The sequence below is a fragment of the Artemia franciscana genome, chromosome 11 (assembly GCF_032884065.1).
Source record: "Artemia franciscana chromosome 11, ASM3288406v1, whole genome shotgun sequence".
Classification (NCBI taxonomy): Eukaryota; Metazoa; Arthropoda; class Branchiopoda; order Anostraca; family Artemiidae; genus Artemia; species Artemia franciscana.
Window position 1 is genome coordinate 27009099 of NC_088873.1, and position 21402 is coordinate 27030500.

General features: G+C 36.2%; 1 protein-coding gene across 5 annotated transcripts in view; it reads left to right on the forward strand.

Moving 5' to 3' along the window:
- The window catches only part of LOC136033040 (peptide chain release factor 1-like, mitochondrial), a 105882-nt gene that overhangs the window by 21771 nt on the left and 62709 nt on the right, over positions 1-21402 (forward strand). For all 5 annotated transcript variants that reach the window (XM_065713610.1, XM_065713606.1, XM_065713608.1 and 2 more), the window contains 2 exons: positions 10038-10319; positions 12094-12230. In XM_065713610.1, coding sequence (XP_065569682.1) covers positions 10038-10319; positions 12094-12230 — 419 coding nt within the window. The remainder of the gene's footprint in view (positions 1-10037; positions 10320-12093; positions 12231-21402) is intronic.

Consider the following 21402-nt stretch of genomic DNA (forward strand, 5'->3'; position numbering starts at 1 on the left):
TCAATATTCTTAGATTTTTTTCAGACACGGAGTAATGGAATTGACTAAAAGCAGTATAAACATGTTTTTCATCGCAAAGATGACCGATCAATTCCACCTAACTCTGCCTCAAAAACTTGATGTTTTCTTCCAAAGAGCTTAGGAATTTGATATGAGATTTGTCTGTTGTTTGCAAGTCTCGTGTGCTCAATCTTAAAATAAGAAAAAATGGAGAAACGACGTGACTAAAACCGAAACAGATGCTGATTTTTGAAAATCTTTGAAAAGAAAATGTTTATTAATACTTTGTAATGGTTGTGTAACGCGAGTACGCATTACCATGGAAAATCAATGGCATCTTTCTCAAGTGGAAACCCAGTGTCAGTGTTGAAATCACCAAACAAATATCGGAGCAAAAATTCCATAACAGAACCAGAAAGTGGGCAGTAAAGCTCCTCCGCTGGAACTTATGAATCGTGGGCAACGTTTATTTCTAGTAACAGCGATACAAAAACACCTTCAGGATTTAGACATAAGTCAAAATGTCGAAATAAATACAAGGAATCTCTTGTATAAATTACTAAACCTCCTCTTTTTTGTTTTTTTTTATGATGAAAAAATTCTTAAAGATAATTTGGGAAATCAATACGATTTGCCTTTTGCTGATCTCAAAATGTTTCATGAAGCCTAATGCCTTATTAGAATTTTCCACTTCAGTCAGAAGCTGTGTTTGTCTCGCCCAGTACTCCGTTAGAAAAATGATAATGGGACTTGAAATATACCTTATCCTAAAAAAAAGCAAAGCACAATTTTGTTGATTTCATCATTGAACAGAAAAAATCATCATTATTGAACAGAAAATGTATCCTATTTTTCTCCAACTGTGTGAAATCTAACTAGATCCCAATTTATTACCTTGCATTGCACCCATCTTTAAATCAAACAGTTCGTGGTAACGAACTGTAGTAAGGAGCGACCCGGTTCAATAGTAACCGAAACTCTAAAAAATGGAATTTTGATGCCAATAGACACATCAAAAGAATTGCATTTTCATGTTGATTTAAAATATATAAGTTTCACCAAGTTTAGTCTTACCCATCAAAAGTTACGAGCCTGAGAAAATTTGTCTCATTTTAGAAAATATGGAGAAACACCCCCTAAAAGTCATACAATCTAAATGAAAATCACACCATCAGATTCAGAAAACCTTATTGTAGAAGTTTCAAGCTCGTATCTACAAAAATGTGGAATTTCGTATTTTTTGCCAGAAAGATCACGGATGCGTGTTTATTTGTTTTTTTTTTTGTTTTTTTCCCCAGGGGTAATCTTATCGACTGAGTAGTCCTAGAATATCGCGAGAGGGCTCATTCTAACCGAAATTAAAAATTCTAGTGCCCTTTAAGTGACCCCCCAAAAAAATTGGAGGGCACCTAGGCCCCCTCCTACGCTCATTTTTTACCAAAAGTCACGGGATCAAAATTCTGAGATAGCCATTTTATACACCATAGCTGAAAAATTTAATAACTATGTCTTTAGGGACGACTTACTCCCCCACAGTCCCCGTTGGAGGGGCTGCAAGTTACAAACTTTGACATGTGTTTACATGTCATATAAAATCGATGACTCTTCGTCAACAAGTAGCCCAATTAGTTCTGCTGCTTGGTGCAAATACTACGACCAGATTTTCAACACTATAAACCGTTTTGTTCATGCTATTTTTATGAGGTTTCTTATTTCTGCGCTTCTCATATCACTCCGCCAGAACCAGACCCTCCCAGTTAATTTAGTTTCGGTGGCACAAGCTATAAAGAAGCTTAAGTCTAGCTCTATTGATTGTGATGGTATAAGTGTCAAACACCTAAATGTTGATTGTCCAGCTCTAGTCCAACATTTACAACTTCTGTTTCAAATGTGCTTATGCACCTCGGTTGTGCCTGAAAGCTTTTTGTGTGGAACAGTTACTCTAATCCTGAAAAGAGGAAAGATTCCGACTGAGTGTGCATCTTACAGGCCTATAACGGTTTCCTGCAATATAAGCAAAATGTTTGAGTATCTTCTCCTGCCATCAGTTAATTCTTCGGCATATTTTGGTGAAAATCCGATTGGGTTTTCAGCTTGGGTAGGTTGCCAGCAGGCTCATCGAGTTTTGGCTAATGTTCTTAATGAGGCTACTAAAAAGGGATTCGAGTTACATTTATGTGCTTTGGACCTCTCCAAAGCCTTTGACACTGTTACGCATAAACCAAGCTATCTTTTCCCTTTTTAGTCACGGTATCAACATATTGGTAATTTTTCTTCTTAGATTATAGTATTCAAATTCCTTTTTGCGGATTAAAACAGATATGAGGGTTTCAGATAGTAAAATTCCAATACGACGTGGGTTCCAGCAAGGTGCTGTCCTCTCCCCCTCTATTTTCAAACTTTGTATATCATCTGTCCTTTCCTCTATCCCACCTACGTGCATCCTCAATTCTGTAAATATTTCTTATCTTGCCTATGCGGATGATATTCTTTTGATCAGTAGGACTAAAAAAGGGCTCTCTTTGTGTGTTTCAACAGTAGCATCTAAGCTTCATGCGATTGGACTTTCTCTTAATCTTTCAAAGTGTGAATATCTTTAATTTAATAGCAATATCACTACTCCTCTAATCTGTGGATCTTTTTCTATCCCGTCGGTTTCTTCATTTCGGTGGCTGGGAATTAACGTTAGTAAAACTCTAAAATCCTTACGGACTCTCACTGTTCCTGATTGCAAGAAGAAAATCCAATTAAGTTACTCTAAAATTGTTGCTAACCGAGGTAGATACAATAGAAAGTCTCTTGCTAAATTATGCTCGGTTTTTACAGATCATTCGGTTTTGTTTCTTTCTGGTATTTACCCTATTTTTCATAAAAAAGATATCAGTTCAATTCGTTCTTATTATTTCCGTTTTCCCGTTTTCTATTGTATCTGCCTCCATGGTATAGGAATAGGAGCCTCATATCTATTTATAGTTTCCCGGATATTTGGTCGAAGCTCACAGAGCTTGCTGGCAAAAATACCCCAGTCTACTTATAAGTATCTGCCCGCCCACGGAGGCCTTACTCGTTTGCTTTGGTTTCTTGTTTTTTCTGTTTTGTGTAGTGTTTGTTTTGTTTCTTTTATTGACACTCCGCTTTGATTTTTTGTAGCGGGTCAAAAATAAATTATTATTATTATTATATAGTAATGGTTACTGGGAAGTGTACAGACGTCTTCAGGGGGTATTTTTTGGGTTTAAGGGGGAGAGTTGGGGGGATTACTTGGGAGGATATTTCCACGGAGGAACTTCTCATGGGAGAAGAGAATTTCAATGAAGGAAGCGCAGGGTTTTCTAGCATTATTTAAAAAACAATGAAAAAATAAATATGAAAAGTTTTTTCTACTGAAAGTAAGGAGCAGTATTAAAACTTAAAACGAACAAAAACTATTACGCATATGAGAGGTTTATCTCCTCGTTATACCTCACTCTTTACGCTAAAGTATTTTTAGTAATTTCAACTGTTTGTTCTACGGCCTTTGTGATTCAGAGGTCATTCTTAAGGAATTGGGACAAAATTTAAGCTATAGTGTAAAGACTGAGGTATCGACGAGGGTTGAACCCCCTCATATACGCAATAAAACATACGAATATGGAAGTTCGTTACGTAAGTTAATTCGTAAGTTACGTATATTTTTTACCAATGAAAACGTTTGTAAAAAATTAAAAGTTCTAGTTGCCTTTTTAAGTAATCAAAAAATTGGAGGACAACTAGGCCTCCTCCCTCGCTCCTTTTTCTCAAAATCTTCCGATTAATTACAATCAATTGATATGCAAGTTTCGTTTGAATTATTTATGTGAGAAGAGCCAAGATCAAAACATGCATTAATTCAAAAACGTCCAGAAATTAAATAAAAAAAAGAAGTTTTTTTTAAAATGAAAGTAAGGAGCAACATTAAAATTTAAAACGGAAAGAAATTGCTTCGTATATGATAGATGCTTTTCCTCCTCAACACCCCGCTCTTTACGCTAAAGTTTCTTACTGTTTTAAAAAGTAGAGTTAAGAGAAAGAGTCAAACTTTAGCGTAAAGAGCGACACATTGAGAAGGAAAATCCCCTTTCATATACCGAGCAATTTCTGTCCGTTTTAAGTTTTAATGTTGCTCCTTACTTTCATTTAAAAAAACTTGTTTTTTTTATATTCAATTACTTACCTAAATCAGGACGTCTACCTGAGCCCCCATCGACAAAAAAAGGGATTTTGAGGAAGATTGCAGTATAATTGAGCCCATTTCTTCAGCACTGGGCGAAAAATATGGGACAGGAAAAAACAAATGAAAACGAAAACAGGAAACCTATCCAATAAACATTTTCAGTTTTCTATGTCTCAAGCTGCAGCTCGATGCCTCTGCGAAGTACTGCACAAATTTGTCATTTATTCAAGTTTGATCAAATATACAAAAAAACAAGTTTTTTCAACTGAAAGTAAGGAGCGACATTAAAACTTAAAACGAACAGAAATTACTTCGTATATGAAAGGGGCTGCTTCCTCATGAACGCCCCGCTCTTTACGCTAAAGTTTGACTCTTACTCTCAACTCTTCTTTTTAAAACAGTAGCAAACTTTAGCGTAAAGAGCGGGGCGTTGATGAGGAAGCAGCCCCTTTCGTATACGAAGTAATTTCTGTTCGTTTTAAGTTTTAATGTCGCTCCTTACTTTCAGTTGAAAAAACTTGTTTTTTTTTTATTTAATTTCTGAACGTTTTTGAATCAATGCATGTTTTGATTTTGGCTCTCCGCAGAGGAATAATTAAAACGAAATTTGCATATTTTTTTTTTTGGCTAAATGGCTTTCTCATAATTTTGATCGAATGATTTTGATAAAAAAAAGAGCAAGGGAAGAACCCTAGTTGCCCTCTAATTTTTTGGCTAATTAAAAAGGCAACTAGAACTTTTAATTTTTTACGACTCTTTTTATTATTAAAAGATATAATTGTCCCAATTTTAATTCCAAAAAGATTTGTCCCAATTCATTAAGAATGATTCCTGAATTACAAAAGCCGTAGAATAAATAGTTGACATTGCTAAAAATACTTTAGCGTAAAGATCGAGGTATTAGGAGGAGGTGAGCCCCTCATATGGGTAATAATTTCTGTTCGTTTTAAGTTTTAATGCTGCTCCTTACTTCCAGCTGAAAAAAACTTTTTCATATTTATTTTTTCATTGTTTTTTTTTAAGTAATACTAGTAAATCCTGCGCTCCCTTCATGGAAATTTTCTTCCCCCATGACAAATTCCTCGATGGAAAGCTCCCCCAGCATATCCTCCTCTTCTCAACCCCTCCCCCAACCAAAAAATCCTCCTGAAAACGCCTGTACACTCCCCAGTAACCATTACTATATGTAAGCACTGGTCAAAGTTTGTAACTTGTAGCCCCTCCCACGGGGATTGTGGGGGAGTAAGTCGTCCCCAAAGACATAGTTATAAGGTTTATCGACTACGCTGAATAAAATGGCTATCTCAGAATTTTGATCCATTGACTTTGGGAAAATAATTAGCGTGGAAGGGGGCCTAGGTGCCCTCCAATTTTTTAGTCACTTAAAAAGGGCACTAGAACTTTTCATTTCCATTAGAATGAGCCCTCTCGCAACATTCTAGGACAACTTGGTCCATACGATCACCCCTGGGAAAAAAAACAAACAAATAAACACGCATCCGTGATCTGCCTTTTGGCAAAATATACAAAATTCCACATTTTTGTAGATAGGAGCTTGAAACTTCTACAGTAGAGTTCCCTGATACGCTGAATCTGATGGTGTGATTTTCGTTAAGATTCTATGACTTTTAGGGGGTGTTTCCCCCTATTTTCTAAAATAAGGCAAATTTTCTCAGGCTCGTAACTTTTGATGGGTAAGACTAAACTTGATGAAACTTATATATTTGAAATCAGCATTAAAATGCGATTCTTTTTATGTAGCTATTGGTATCAAAATTCCATTTTTTAGAGTTTTGGTTACTATTGAGCCGGGTCGCTCCTTACTACAGTTCGTTACCACGAACTGTTTGATATCCTATACTTAGGAGCTCTTACACCCTCAAATGGCACATTAGCGGCTACGTTAATTTCCTGCTAGTTGGTTTTTGTTTAATAAGCTTCTTCCGGTTGCAGAAGATATCATGACGATAGTTAGGCTTGGAAAATGCCTACAAATATAGTTTTAGTGCGAGTTTTGCCGCCCTTTGATTTCGTTGAGCTTATCACCGATTCAAGTTTTAAGCTCAATCATTTTATTATTCAGATATACATGTATATATTTGACTAGGCCCGTAGAGAGACGAGTTCGAAAAACTAGGCCAATAAAAAGATAAAATAACACTACTGTACAAAAATAAACACAACGACAAAGATACAATAACACAACAGTAATACGAAACTTGCAGCTAGCCCAGGATTCAAAAATAAATATTAATTTATATGTCATTTTTCAATATAGATGAATCACAAGTTGTCCCTCAGATAGTGTTCGGACTGAATCTTTCTGATCGTCGCTAGCAAGTAATCTATGTAGCCCATTTATTATATTATGTTTTCTTATGTGGATGTCCATGCTCACACTTGGTAATTAAAAGTTTAATCCACCATTCAGGTGTAGCATTTTTCTTCTTTCAAAAGTTTATTTTCTTGCTGTAACTTTATGATAAGTCCTTCCATTTCATCCTTTTTTTGTCAAAATGATCTATTTTATCTATCTAAAAAATGATTATCTTTCTGAATTTTTACACCATAATACAAAAAAGAGGAGGTTTTGTAATTTATACAAGAGATTCCTTGTATTCATTTCGAAATTTTGACTTATCTCTAAATGTTGAAGGTGGGTTTGTATCGCTGTTACTTGAAATAAACTTGGCCTGCGATTCATAGGTTCTTGTGGAGGAGCTTTACTGCCCACCTTCTGGTTCTGCTATGGAAGTTTTGCTGAGATATTTTTTTCTGGGTGATTTTAACACTGACATTGGTTTTCCGCTTAGGAAAGTTGCCATTGATTTTTAAGTAGTAATACCTACTCGTGTTACGCAACCATCACAAAATATTAATTAGAAATCTTTTTCACAGATTGTCAAAAATCAGCGTCTGTTTCGGTTTCAGAAACGTCTGAAACCGTTTCTTTCGCCATTTTTTCTTCTTTTAAGATTGAGCACACAAATCTTGCAAACAACCGATAAATCAGCGTAAAAAATTCCTAAGCTCTCCGGATGAAAATATCAAGTTTTTAGGACTAGGTAGAATTGATCGGTCTTCTTTACGATGAAAAAGATGTTTGTACTACTTTCAGGCAAAAATGTCGTATCCGCTTTTCCTTTGACCTTTTAACCTAGTAGACGTCATCCAACAGAGCCAAAATTCCACCAACAGGTCTCTCTTAATAGCGGCTCTAAACCGACGTTTTGTTCGTTTTCTATCTATCGTGCGTTCAGCTACGCAACAATCAATTTTTCAATTGCGTTTTTCTCGGAATTTTAAAAAGTGCGGTTACGACATTCTTGCTTTCACAAGGTGATTTTCTAAGGGTAATTGGTTAAGTGTACCCTTGTGAGATTTTGCTACTTTAGAAAAGCTAGCAAATTAGATTTCGCTCGCAAGGATATTCGTGTACTTTCACTGCTACTAAAGTATAATAATGGATCAGCTATTATTATGGAGGCAGTGGTAGCTGCAACCTAGTAAGGGACGAACCTTGGCCAATAGCAACCCAAAATTGATTATTTTGAAACCAAATCGGATCGAATTGAAAAGGATTTCGTAGGGGATTTGTAGGGGATTTCAGATCGAAATCCCCTACAAATGAAATTTGCAGTCCCTGGCATAAAAAACAAGGAAAATTACTTTTTTTGCACGGGAAGTACTGATTTGTCCTCTTTTCTTCGTTTTTTTTTGTCCGCTGCTAGTGGGGCAGTGGAACATCATATAGAGTTGCACAAGGGCTCATATTAAAAGAATTTATTACATCTACTGCCTTATGAAATTAACGAAAAACAATATCTAAAATGAAATTACTTATTGCGACAAAATGAATCTTCGTATACAAGTTGAATAATGATGCCATAATCATTGGTTACAACCATAAATGGCGTTATAGTAAAATACTTTAAAGGGTGCCTTGGGTAGCGATGACAACGGAGTTCGTTCTTTACTAGTCATATTTTGCTATTCTGGCGTGTATGTCCTGGCTTATTCCGGCCAAAACTTAATGGTAAAACTTTGTTTTGAAAACAAATGCGATTTGCTGTTTTAACTGGTGGCTTAATATTTAAAGTTTGTAATTTGTGAAAACGTTTCTGAACATAATAGCGTCAAGAGAGTCTAGCTAAACGAAAGAGAAACCGAAAGAAATATCAGAGCTAAGTCATCGAAACATCTTCTGCAAAAAAACAGCACTGCAATAAAAATACACAAAGAATCCTAGGATTTGGTACAGGACAAAGTCGCCAGAATACTCGTTTTTTATCAACCCAGCAAGAGCCTCAGATGCAAAATCAAAGTGTAGATCCCAGGAAAGATGTCGAAAAACATTTCGAAGAAACCGAAGCATTATTTGAGGCTTCATCTCCAAAGTTACAAAAATCGGACGATTATAGATTGAATTGAGTGAAGAAGGATTTAGAAAAAGGGGGAGATATCAATGCGCAAAGTGCAATTAGTAGTGACACCAGAAGTGCTGTGGAATAGTTAACATTAACACTTTCATTACCTTATAGAGTAGTTACATATTTAATTTTAGTGATTGAAGGGAGAAAAGGTAACTTGTGGTATTGAAGTGCAAACACGAGATAAGTCCTGATTCGGTGCCGAAATGGGCAAAGTCTAAACGTCGGAATGGCTTGTTGCAAAAACGAAATAAGTACAAACTGCAGAATTTTGTAGTCGTCAGGGTTGCAGTGGTTGCTGCACCTAGTAAAGGGCGAACCTCGGCCAAGAGTAACCCAAAATTAATTATTTTGAAAACAAATCGGATCGAAACAAAAAGTGCATCATTGGAATCGCCATGGCCGAAAACCCTACTAACTAACTACTAAGAAAACTCATAGAGTCGTTTAGCTTGAACAACAAAGGAAATCTCTTTCACTTTTGCATGGGAAGCACTGATGTTTCCTCTCTTTTTTTCTTCTTAATTGTTAGAAGTGCTCTGGAACATCATAGAGAGCTGCTTAAGGGCTCATTTTAAAGGAAATTGCTGTATCTAGTGTCTTTTGTAATTAACAAAACACAATATTGAGAAATGAAAGAATGTAAAAGTTAAAAATAATCCTTTTATTTTAGATGTTGACACCCTAAAATCTAGTTCAATACTGAACTAGAAATCCTTAAGTCTAATTCATTCTTTGGCCATTTTAGTCGTTCTACCTATATCCCACCTGAGGTAGCGGTGACAGCCTTCTTGTGGTACTCCTGAGAGTAGTAGGCTCAACTAAGCTCCTATTACCGCTAATTTTAACACTGCTCAGCTACTGGCTGTCCTGCTCTATATCGGCCCATAAAGCAAGGCATTTTGGGGAACAATTGCCGAGACTTGATAGACCGAAGCTATCAAGCTGCTAAAATCATGCTAAGGGGAAAGGATTCCTCTTGATATATGGAGCGCTGACCATGGTGAAAAGAAAAATCCATTGAGGAGCAATCTGAGGTGGGAGAAAAAATATATTTTTTTAGTGCAGATTCTGAGAATCAAATCAGATTTGTATGAAGTGATTCACAAATTTGATGTTTTTTCTTATTAAAAGAGTACTCTCTTCATTAGTAGTGTGGGCCCAGTGGTGTTATACATTGTGGTTTTCTCTTGTATAGACAGTATTCCAAAAGTAGGTGTTTCAATTTTAGTTAATTGAGAAATTATTTTTTGATTAAGGACTAATTTTGGATGCTTCACAAAACTGGTGATTCTGGTCCAAATATCCGGATTGCCATTTTTAGTTAATATATTTTCTTTCCCATAATTTCCCAAATTCTAGGTGGAATTCCCTTCTATATGTAGGTGAGGAACTAACTATTTGTTATTTTACAGGAGGCATTAGGAAAGCATCTGCGTCTATAACGGGTACCAGTGTCTTCAAGTACCTCCGCTATGAGGGTGGGATTCACCGGGTACAAAGAGTTCCGAAAACAGAGAGCAAAGGTCGTGTTCATACCAGTACAGCTGCGACTATTGTGCTGCCCCAGCCTACAGAACTTGTTGTTGAAATACATCCTAAAGATTTGAAGATAGAAACAAAAAGGGCTAGTGGAGCAGGTGGACAACATGTAAATACAACAGATAGTGCCGTTCGAATCGTCCATCTTCCCACAGGTAAGGCTGTCAAAATAAGTATGAAAAAAAGCATTTCCTCGCGCTTGTTTGAATTATTTAGGTTCGAAAATTTTAGAGAACATTTTAAGGCATTACATGTGAAAAATCAAAGTGAAAAAATGAAAATGTCAAAAAATCTCGCCATATTTCTTTCTGGTGAGGTAACTGTGGTGACCTGTGTCTTTCAGCCAGAGGACGCATAGGCTACCCTAATTTGGGGCTTTTTTCGAATGGGCTGGGTGGAAGCACATTCAAATTGTGACTGCTTTTAGAACGGAGAATCTTGTGAGGATGAGGGCTGCACCGTATCGGCTCTGCTAATTCGAAAAGTATTGTGTTTCGAATCCTAAATGTTATAGGATACTGTAATAAAACTGAAAGATGGCTTGTTTTCTATACTGTATTTGTATTTGTTTTTTAACGAAAGTTACTGATCCCTTCAAGTCACGAAAAATAAATTTTTATGCCAAAAGCTCCACTCTGTTTGTGACAGAAGATAATTATTTTTTTTTAATCAAAATGCTCTATCTATGTCGAGAACCAAACAAAAGACTGGAAAACTTATTAGGCTAGTCGATGGAGCCTGCTTAGCTTAGAAGGCAGGCACTGTGTATTTTAGGTGTCTTTAGATTGTTTATTTTTAATTTAGTCTTGGGCTCCCAGACTTATATTTTTTGCCGGGTAGTTCGGATTTAAAAAAATGTGATATGCCAAACCATTCAGAAGCCAGATTACAAAGGTCCTGAGTTTTGCCGTTCGATAGAATTGGCTTTTAACTTAGCGTATTCGAAAAGAAGTTAGCATAAACGTAAGCTTCAACTAAAATGTTCCGAGTGTCCTGATAATATATAAGTTATACGAATTCAGTAATATCAACTTTTCAAAAAATAACAAAAACAGTTGGTAAAATTTGTTCGTTTATGTAAATATTTCATTTTTACATTGTTACAATTCCGTATCAAATGTAAAGTACTTGTAAACAAGGTTTTCTGTAAAATAAAAGAACTAACTTAGCTTTAGCCAATCACTCCTAAATGTTTGTAAACACTAAACAATTAACATGAAAATGCAATTGTCTAATCTTCCTAATTGGGAATATATAAGCCTGCGGTTTTAATTGTCTAATCTTTAATAGCTCTTTATTCTCGTGTAGTGGACAAGAAATTGAGTCGATTAGAGAAAGAACTAGATAATTTGTAGGATAGGGGAAGTTGCAGGGGAATAACAAGGCAAGAGATGCGATAGGGTTATTTGGAATTCTAGAAGGGTTTGGAAAGTGTAAAGCTTTAAACAAAATTAGGCTTTTATCATGTCGAAGAAAAAACAGCCTAGAACTCTAGAAAACTTTTTTAGCGAGTGAACCGTGTATTGAGGATAGAAATAATAATAGTTTTACTGTTTCTAGCGTTTTCAGCACTTAGACTGATAAGAGATTGAACGCAATTATTCGTAGAATCGACTGAAGTATATAGCCCCAAGCCAAAAACAGATACCGAAAGTATAATCAGTTTCTAAGAAAATGATATGGCAAGCTATATCGATGAAACGGAAAAGGTGGATGATCATATGCGATATGAATGGCTTGAGAACCCTTGGGTTACGCCATCTAACTACAGCTTCCCCTAAGAGTTTATAAGTAAATGTGTATAACTCCAACCATTCGTAGAGATTTTTATGCATTTAACTTTTGTTACCTAAATTTTGCCGAGACGTTCTTTGGAGGATCTCATTGTGTCGAAACTCGGTGGGTTTTGCTCAAGTTTTACTATTATAGGGATTGCTGTTGAATGCCAGTCTCAACGATCTCAATTACAGAATAAAGAAACTGCCATGAAAACTCTGCGCGCTAAAATTTACCAACGACAATTGGACGAACAGCTGGTAAAATCTAGCAGAGCGAGGAAACTTCAGGTTTGTATTTGCTCTTGCCATGCTAAATACAGGGCTGCCACAAGGTCGCTAAAATCTCTAAAAGTTCTTAAAATTGCAAAAGGTCCCTGAAAGCACCTTAAACAGCTCTCAAGTCCCTAAAAGCTTCTTTTTGCAAGATTGAGTCATGTCAGTACTTCAGTCAAGAAGCCTTTTTAGACTGTTAGTGACCATTAGTGTCCTGATGACTGCAGGATAATTTAAGACTACAACGTCCAAGTATTATTGATAATGATAAATGAAAAGATTTGATGTCCTTTGCCTCTGTATTCACTTAAGCTGCAGCTCTTTTTTCGTGTTCTTTTTTTTTATATGTATTACCGGAGTTTGATATTTTTCCTCAGATTGATATTTTTCCTCAGATGGCTACTTCACCGAAGTAGCCATCGATGTTACACCTTTACGTATCTAATCCTTATGTCATTGTTGCAGTGGTAGCTGCAACCCAGGAAAGAACAATCCCGTGCCATAGTAACCGAAAAATTAAAAAACGGTTTTAAAAAAGGAATGCCGAAAGATACTGAACTAAAATAAATTCAGGAATGATAATTGTTATTCACTTTTTACTCGACGTTACTTTCTAGCCTCGGATTTTTTTTTTTTTTTTATTTCGAGAAAAAAAATCACCTGAAATCTTTCGAAAATAGCCTTACATCGAAAATTACACCACTGAAATCGCCATGTTTGAAAACCTTTTCATTAGAGGCAATCCTCTAATGAAAAGGATATAATTCTCAGAATTTTCCGAAATAATATCCGGAATGAGTTAATCTATAAGGCTGGGTAGACCATCTTTACATAGGTCTTTTTAAGGGTATGCTACCCTTGTCTCATATTAATGTAAATGTGACATAATTGACAAAAGCACTTGATTCCATATGCTTATTGTGGGGTTGTCACCAGGTCTCTAAAACTGGAGAAGGTCCTGGAAAATCGCTAAAACAGCCCTCAAGTCCCTTAAATTCTCTTTTTGCGAGATTGAGCCATGTCAATACTTCAGCCAAGAAGTCTTTTAAGTGTATTAGTGACCATTAGCGTCCTTAAGACTGCGTATTAATTTCAAGGCTACAACGTCTTTTTGATAATGATGGACGAAAAGCGAAAAGGTTTGACGCCATATGCCTCCGGAGTTACTTAACCTGCTGGCCATTTTTGTTTTGTTGTTTTAGATATATATTACCGGAGGCTCAATATTTTTTCTCAGCTTTCTCTTAATGGACTAACAACTTACCCAAAGTAGCCACTGATATCGGACTCTTGTGTACTTAATCCTTATATAATTGTTGCAGCGGTAGCAGAAACCTAGTGAAGAACAATTCTCGGCCCATAGTAACCGAAAAAAATGGTTTAAGAAAAAAATAATGCTGCAAAATACTCAACTAAAAGAAATCCAGGAGAGAGGACCGTTATTAACTCTTAACTCAACAGTAATTTGTAATCTCAAATTTTTTATTTCGGAATTTTGAAAAAAAAGATAATCCTGAAACCCTTCGAAAATGGCGTCACATCGAACAGTACACCACTGAAGTCACCACATCTGAAAATCCTTCATTACAGGTTTATAGCCCCTCTACCTTTCAAGATGAGAAACCGAGAGCAACGCTGTGTCTTCCTTTCTTTTTTTTTCTTTTTTTTATCCTTGTGCCCTCTTAGTGAATTTGGGAAATTTTACTCAGATTTGATCATAAAAGGCTATTACTTTTTTTTATGGCTGGCCTTTCCGGATTGAAGGCGAAAGAAAAATCCAAGAGAAAACTGGCGTTCCTAAGTTGAGTTTTATCAAACACGTACCAACCCCTTGGTTGTTGGTCGCTCTTACTGCCACTAGAATGACAGGGCAATGGACTTTCATTAAGTATTTTACCGTGTTTGTCCCGAAAATGAACACAAGCTTGGTGAAATCCTGCGCTTTTAAAGATATCGCAAAACTGATGAAACAGTCGAATTTGAAGGCAGAATATCAGTTCCTGATAGATAGTTCGGAAATTTTCACGCGATTCACTCAGATTAGGTTAGATTTCATGTTTCGGAACTAAATACTGCCGCACTAGCTTGTATGAAAAGGCATCCTAAAAGAAACAAACATTTTTTTTCTTTTCTTGATTCTTCTTAGGACATACTGTTTGAAAAGTCTTGAGGGGTCAACAACTACAACATTTAATCGATAATGAAGAAGTAATAACCAAATTGTTGCTGCTGCCATAAAACTTTTTTTGACGAAGCTAGAGACTACTACAACACTTTACGTTTTCCTTGCAATGTAAATTGTGGCAAACCTTGCCTTTTTGCGGGTTGGGCAGTAGGTCGGTCAACGAGTCACGCTGCGATGTACAAGTAATACTACTGGCTTTTTAGTACCATGTGAAGTTTCATATCTGAAATCGGGACCCAAACGAATATAATGTGGGAATAGTAACTTGCTAATTCCGATACACTAGGAAAATTAAAGAATTAAATAAATGACGTCTCCCTTTGTGTACAACAGCTGTTGGATTAATATAAAGTTTGACTCAAACTTTATTGATGCAGTGGTTGGTCCTGCTAATTGAGCAAATAGTGGGCAGAAAAAGTGCAAAAATCGCAAATTAACCGCACAGAAATGAACAGCGAAAATAGAAACGAAAAAAAATATTGCTTAGTCAATGGAGAAGGGGGAAATTCGGGTCATTTCAAGTTTCCTTGATGTAAATATAGAAGAAGACGGACCTGAAAGTATCTTATCAATGGCTATTATAGTATGCACACCCGTTATAGTAATTTGTCAACTTCAGGGAATTTGTCTTTATTTCGATTTTGCAGGTACAAGAAAGGAAGCTGACGCTTAAACTTCAGGAACAAATTTTTAGTTTTTCATTTTCCTTCAGCTATTTAAAATGATAAGCTGCAAGATTGGATCAGATAAGAAACACTAAATGCCGGCGTAAAAAATTTATATATGAACTTCTATGTCCTCTAAGACTTAATGATGCTATAATATGATTTTTTTAAGTTGCTTGAATTAAAATAATAATAATAAAAAATTATTTCTTCCCACAATAACACTATGAAAGTATTAAAATTTGGAGTAAAAACAATGAAATACATACAAAAAATGCAAAACATACAAAAAACGAAAAATAATGACTGTAGAAATTTTTTTACATTAAATAAAAGCAAAAAATTAAATAAACACCTACACACTCAAAAAACGAACTATAGAGAAATAAAAAAAAGAACAACATTAAATACAAACAAGAAATAAAATTCACAAAAAAACGAAGAAAAAAAAAGTCAACCAACGAACCATAATTATAGAAAAAATTTTTCAAGATGATTATGCTGAGAAAGCCCATTAAGTGCAGTACCTGAGAGCTTCTTGTGTAGTTTACCCAACTTTAATGTTATATCAGGTACACCATATTTACCAATTAGAATCCGGTTATGTGTCCAAGGAGGAATGAAAAGGAGAAACTCACAGTACCTGAAATAACTACTCCGGATTCTTTTTAAATCAATTTTTCTCAGGATGTGGTAAATTCCTGCCGTATAAAGGACTGATTGATTGCAATATGTAGAGTAGAGTTTTTCCAGTACCCGTCTAGTATATTCCCCTCGGTTGGGAACAATTTTCCCATATCCAAATCGTATGCTTTTAGAAATGTCGTAAACAGTGCGCTGACGAAAACCAGAAAGATTATTAGTGAGGCTTATGCCCAACCACTGCAAAGAATCGACAGACGGAATAGAGAAAGTGTCGCAATTAAGAGGAGATGAAGAAGTTGAAGCGAAAGATAAAAACTCACATTTCTCTTTATTCAACAAAAGGCCAATCCCAGAAAAAGAATTAGAAACAGAAGATACCATTTTGGAGAGACTAGCCCTAGTCCGACTACTCATGAGCAAATCATCAGCATAAGCCAGATAAAAAACATATGAAAATGAGATAAATACGTAGAGGATATTTTTGCAAGCACGGCAGAAATACAAATTTTAAAAAGTGTAGGTGACAAAACGCCACCTTGTTTTACGCCTCTTTTAACTTTAATAGTAGTAGTTGGAGAAGATCAGAATATTAGTAGTTGGAATTGAGACTAAACAAATTGATAACAGAAAGTAAAACTTTATTTTAGGAAAAGGTGAAAATCAAATATTGTCTGACTTGATACTAGCTTACAAAATTATCCAGCGACTACCTATATACAGTCAATAATCTAATGACTACCTATTATGCAGGAAAATACTACCACGAAATCTACATTCATCTCAGGTTTTTCCTTACGGTATCCTACCTTTCTCTATTTCGGATGCCTTTAGGTCCAGAATAATGAAGTATTTAAGCCACTACCTTATATGCAGGGAGATACAATCGCATCATTTGTTTAATTTTTTTTTTACCTTTTGCTCCTGACTTAGCAGCCTGCTTTGAGTCGAGTTCCAAAAGTAGCAATAAACGAACCACTGTATTATATTCTGATTTTTATAATATTGTTTTCGTAAGATGCTAGAATTAGTAAACTACTATGCTGACTTTATATGTATTTAGTGCATGAAATTAGCAATGATCACACTGCTACATTGCAAAAAGAAAGATGCGCTTTTTTTCGTTTTCTTATGGTACCCGAATTAGCAAGCTGTTACTCTGACTTTAGACTCGTTTGGTACCCGGTCATTTTTTATCCCGCAATAAGTTATTGGTCCGTAGCAAGTAAAGAAGTGTCACTATTACGACCAATGAGCTTCATTCTTGTCTGAACAACCCTGATAAGACATTACCAAAATGCATTTGTTTTCAGTATATTTATATATGTTTTCTATGCTTAATACACATACATTTCGAGGTAATTATACAAATAACAGTAACGCACAAGATATTCGTCCAAAACTGGAGTTTTTTTTTTTTTTTTTTTTTTTTTGCATCGTTATCAGGGGTATGTAATTTGATAACGGTAAAACGTTGATTTTGTAAAATTTTCCAAAACTATAAAATAGAAGGAAAACGGAACATCCTTGTTCAAGAATTATGCTTGTTGTAAGGATGGAGCAAAACATGAATTAAATTCACACTCAGGGCCCAATCTAATCAGTTTGCAAGCTAGATCCATTCTTAAAATTGATCAACGTAGCGCATCAAAAATACTGAACAAGACTTCATGCATTTAGAATGTTGTCCAGTCCTTGGATTTATTTCACAAAGCCTGCCTTAAAAATGTAAAGCAGCAACTTTTTTCCAAGTAAGAAGCTTGTTGTGAAATATAAAGCTCGTAAAGTTTCTGAAACTAGAAGTTTTGGGTCCATTCAGGAAAGTTCCATTCATACAGCAAAATTTCCCGAGTTATCAAGCTTCTTTTCTAGGTTTTTGCTGAAGTGTTAATAATATTAACAAGGGTAGTACATTGGTCCACATAGTTGGTTCCTAAAAAGTCCCTGTTTTCTGAGAAAGTCCCTTAGAATCTTGTTTTCACTGTTTCAGCTAGCCAAAAAATTACCTTCTGCAGGTTTTCATGGTTATTAGATAGATTCGGTGTTGTCTATCATGTCGTCTTTTTTTCATGACCTGAAGTAACCTAATTGCTTAGATGGCGGTTACTCTTGATTTCAAAATTTGAAATGTTTAGTCAAACGTATTCTGGAATGTTCTGATTCAGGAAAGGCCTCTTTAGGTGAACTTATTGGTGTTTGAATTCCAATGTTACAGAGCAGGTTATTGGTATATTGAACAATTGGCTGTTATATCTTAGGATGCATTGATTTCAAGCTGAAGTTGCTGTAGGCCTATTCGCCTGTCTCTAGTCAGGAACACGTAATTTTTTCTATCTTCAAAAAGATTTTAGAATTTTGTTTAATATGGTGGTACTTCTAAATGAACCAAATCTAAGTCAAACGACATTATGTCTTCAATCTCACTTGAATTGATGATGATTCAATTTTGAATTACCACCAACTTAAATGAAGCTCTGTCATCTTTTTGAGGATACAGATAAAAATCGTATGTCGCTTGACTTAGTGATGATTCATATTGAATTACCGCAATATGAAACGAATCTCCAAAGTCTTTTTGAAGATAAAAAAAAATCTTGTGTTCCTGGCTGCATACCTCTCTGTGAAGGGTACTAGGCCTAGAAACATATTTAGGATTCAATAGTCTGTTTATATCTCAAGGTACTCAAGATTACATGTCTTGGTAGAAAACTTGCTCCAGTGTGGTGCGTTACTGGCACTTGATTGATGCCCGTCATTCAACGCAAATGAACGGTCTTGTGTCAATTCTAAATTCTTGGTTCAACCTGTGTAAAACCATAGATCGCCGTGCCTTGTTTGCCTATGGCAATTTTTTTCAGTGGTCTTATGTCAATTTTAAATTCGTGGTCAACCTGCCTGAGACTCTAGGTGGGCGATCCTTGCTAAAACATAACAAACAAGTATTGTATACGTTAGGTATACCGCCGTTTACCCGTGCCACTTAACCAAATACTTGGAGAACTATAGGTTCTATGACTATCGACCTTAGTTCTTCTGCCCTAGGAATGATGCCTGGACGGATCATAGACAGACCTATCTATTAACAAATGAACTAATATCATTTTTATACAATTCTACTAATATGGTGGTTAATGCCAGATTTGCCTCTCACTCAATTGGACTATCTGTCTTGTGGCTTTTTCTACAATTAGCCACGGCTTGATGTCCAAGGCTACTCAATTTTAATTCAAATACATTCTGTTTTTTATGGCACTTGGTATTAACCAAGTGACATATAGCGATCGCAAATTCTGTCGGTCTGTCTGTCGGTCCCGGTTTTGCTACTTCAGGCACTTCCAGGCAAGCTAGGACGATGAAACTTGGCAGGCATATCAGGGACAGGACCACATTAAATTAGAAATAGTCATTTGACCATTTGAGGGGGGGGGGGGGTCCGGTTAAGTAGAGAAAACAGAAAAAAATAGGTATTTTAACTTACGAAGGAGTGATCGGATCTTAATGAAATTTGAAGTTTGGAAGGATATCGTGTCTCAGAGCTCTTATTTTAAATTCCGACTGGATCTGGTGACATTGGGGGGAATTGAGGGGGGAACCTAAAATCTTGGAAAACGCTTAGAGTGGAGGGATCTGGATGAAACTTGGTGGGAAAAATAAACACAAGTCCTAGATACGTGATTGATATAGCTGGGACGGGTCCGCTCTCTTTGGGGGAGTGGGGGGAGGGTTGATTCTGAAAAACTAGAAAAATGAGGTATTTTTAACTTAGGAAGGAGTGATCAGATCTTAATGAAATTTGATGTTTGGAAGGGTATCATGTCTCAGAGCTCTCATATTAAATTTCAACCTTATCCGGTGAAGGGGGTGTTGGGGGGGGGCAAAACCTAAACTCTTGGAAAATGCTTAGAGTGGAGGGATCGGGATGAAACTTGGTGGGAAAAATAAGCACAAGTCCTAGATACGGGATTGACATGACCGAAACGGATCTGCTCTCTTTGGGGGAGTCGGGGGGGGGGTAGAGGTTAATTCTAAAAATTAGAAAAAATGAGGTATTTTTAACTTGCGAAACAGTGATCATATCTTAAGAAAATTTCATATTAAGAAGGACATCGAAACTTAGATCTCTTATTTTTTATCCCGACCGGGTCCAGTGTCATTAGGGGGGAGGACCGAAAATCTTGGAAAACGCTTAAAGCCGAGAGATCAGGATGAAACTTGGTGCAAAGAATAAGCAAAAGTCCAAGATAGGTGACTGGCATAACCGGGCCGGGTCCGCTCTCTTTTGTGGAGTTGGGGGGGGGGGGGTAATTTAGAAAAATTAAAAAAAATGAAGTGTTTGTAACTTACGAGCGGGTGATCAGATCTTAATGAAATTTTATATCTAGAAGGATCCTGTACTTTAAAGCTCTCATTTTAAATCCCGACCAGATTCAGTGACATTGAAGGGAGTTGGAGGGGGAAGCCAGATTTCTTGAAAAACGTGAAATCGAGGTATCTTACAAATGGGTCATCGGATCTCAGTGAAACTTGATATATACAAAAATATTATTTCTTAGATGCTCCATTTTCAATTCGAATTGGATCCGTGGACATAGACGGTTGGAGGGGGGAAACAGAAATCTTGGAAACCGGAAATCTTGGAAAACGCTTGGAGTGGGAATATCGGGATGAAACTTGATGGGAAGTATAAGCACAAGCTATAGATACGAGATTGACATAATTGGTACGGATCCGTTCTCTTTGGGGGAGCTGGGGGTTGTTAATTTGAAAAAGTTAGAAAAATTGAGGTATTTTTAACTTTAGAACGTGTGACCGGATCTTAATGAAATTTGATATTTAGAAGGAACTCATCTCTCAGAGCTCTTATTTCAAATCCTGACCAGATCTGTTGACCTTTGGGGGAACTGGAGGGGGAAACCAGAAATCTTGGAAAATGCTTATTAAGGTCGTAGATACGTGACTGACGTAACCGGACTGGATCTACTCTCTTCGGTGGAGTTAGGTGGTGGGGTTCAGTGCTTTGGCGAGTTTGGTGCTTCTGGATGTGCTAGGACGATGTAAATTGGTAGGCGTGTCAGGGAGCTCCACAAATTGACTTGATAAAGTCGTTTTCCCCGATTCGACCATCTGGGGGGCTGAAGGGAGAGTAAAAATTAGAAAAATTGAGGTATTTTTAACTTGAGAGTGGGTCATGGGACCTTAATGAATTTTGATATTTAGAAGGACCTTGTAACTCAGAGCTCTTATTTTAAATCCCAACCGGCATTAAGCCTCTGATTTTTGTTTTAAAGCAATCTATTGATTCTTAGAATTTTGCTAGAGCTCATACCATATGAGCTCTTGGCTCTTCCGACCTTGTCACAAGTGTCATATGAGCTCTTAGCTCTTTTTTTTTTTTTTTTTGCTTCCATTTTTCATTTGTATATTCATTTGTTTATTTTGAAATAGGGGAATGTAGTGAGATAGCTAAAAAAAATAACCATACCAATCAATCAAAATCCAATGTGGCATCCCAATGTAACAATCTTTTCGTGCAGAAATATTGATATAACAATCATTACCTGAGAAATTCCTTATAGAAATCAAGAAAATTCATGACCGGTGGGATTCTGTACTTCCTCTAAAATAGATTCTAAATATCAAACTAATTGGGAAGACAAAGGGATTCAGGTCAGGCTACTAGGTTTTTGGTGTGACG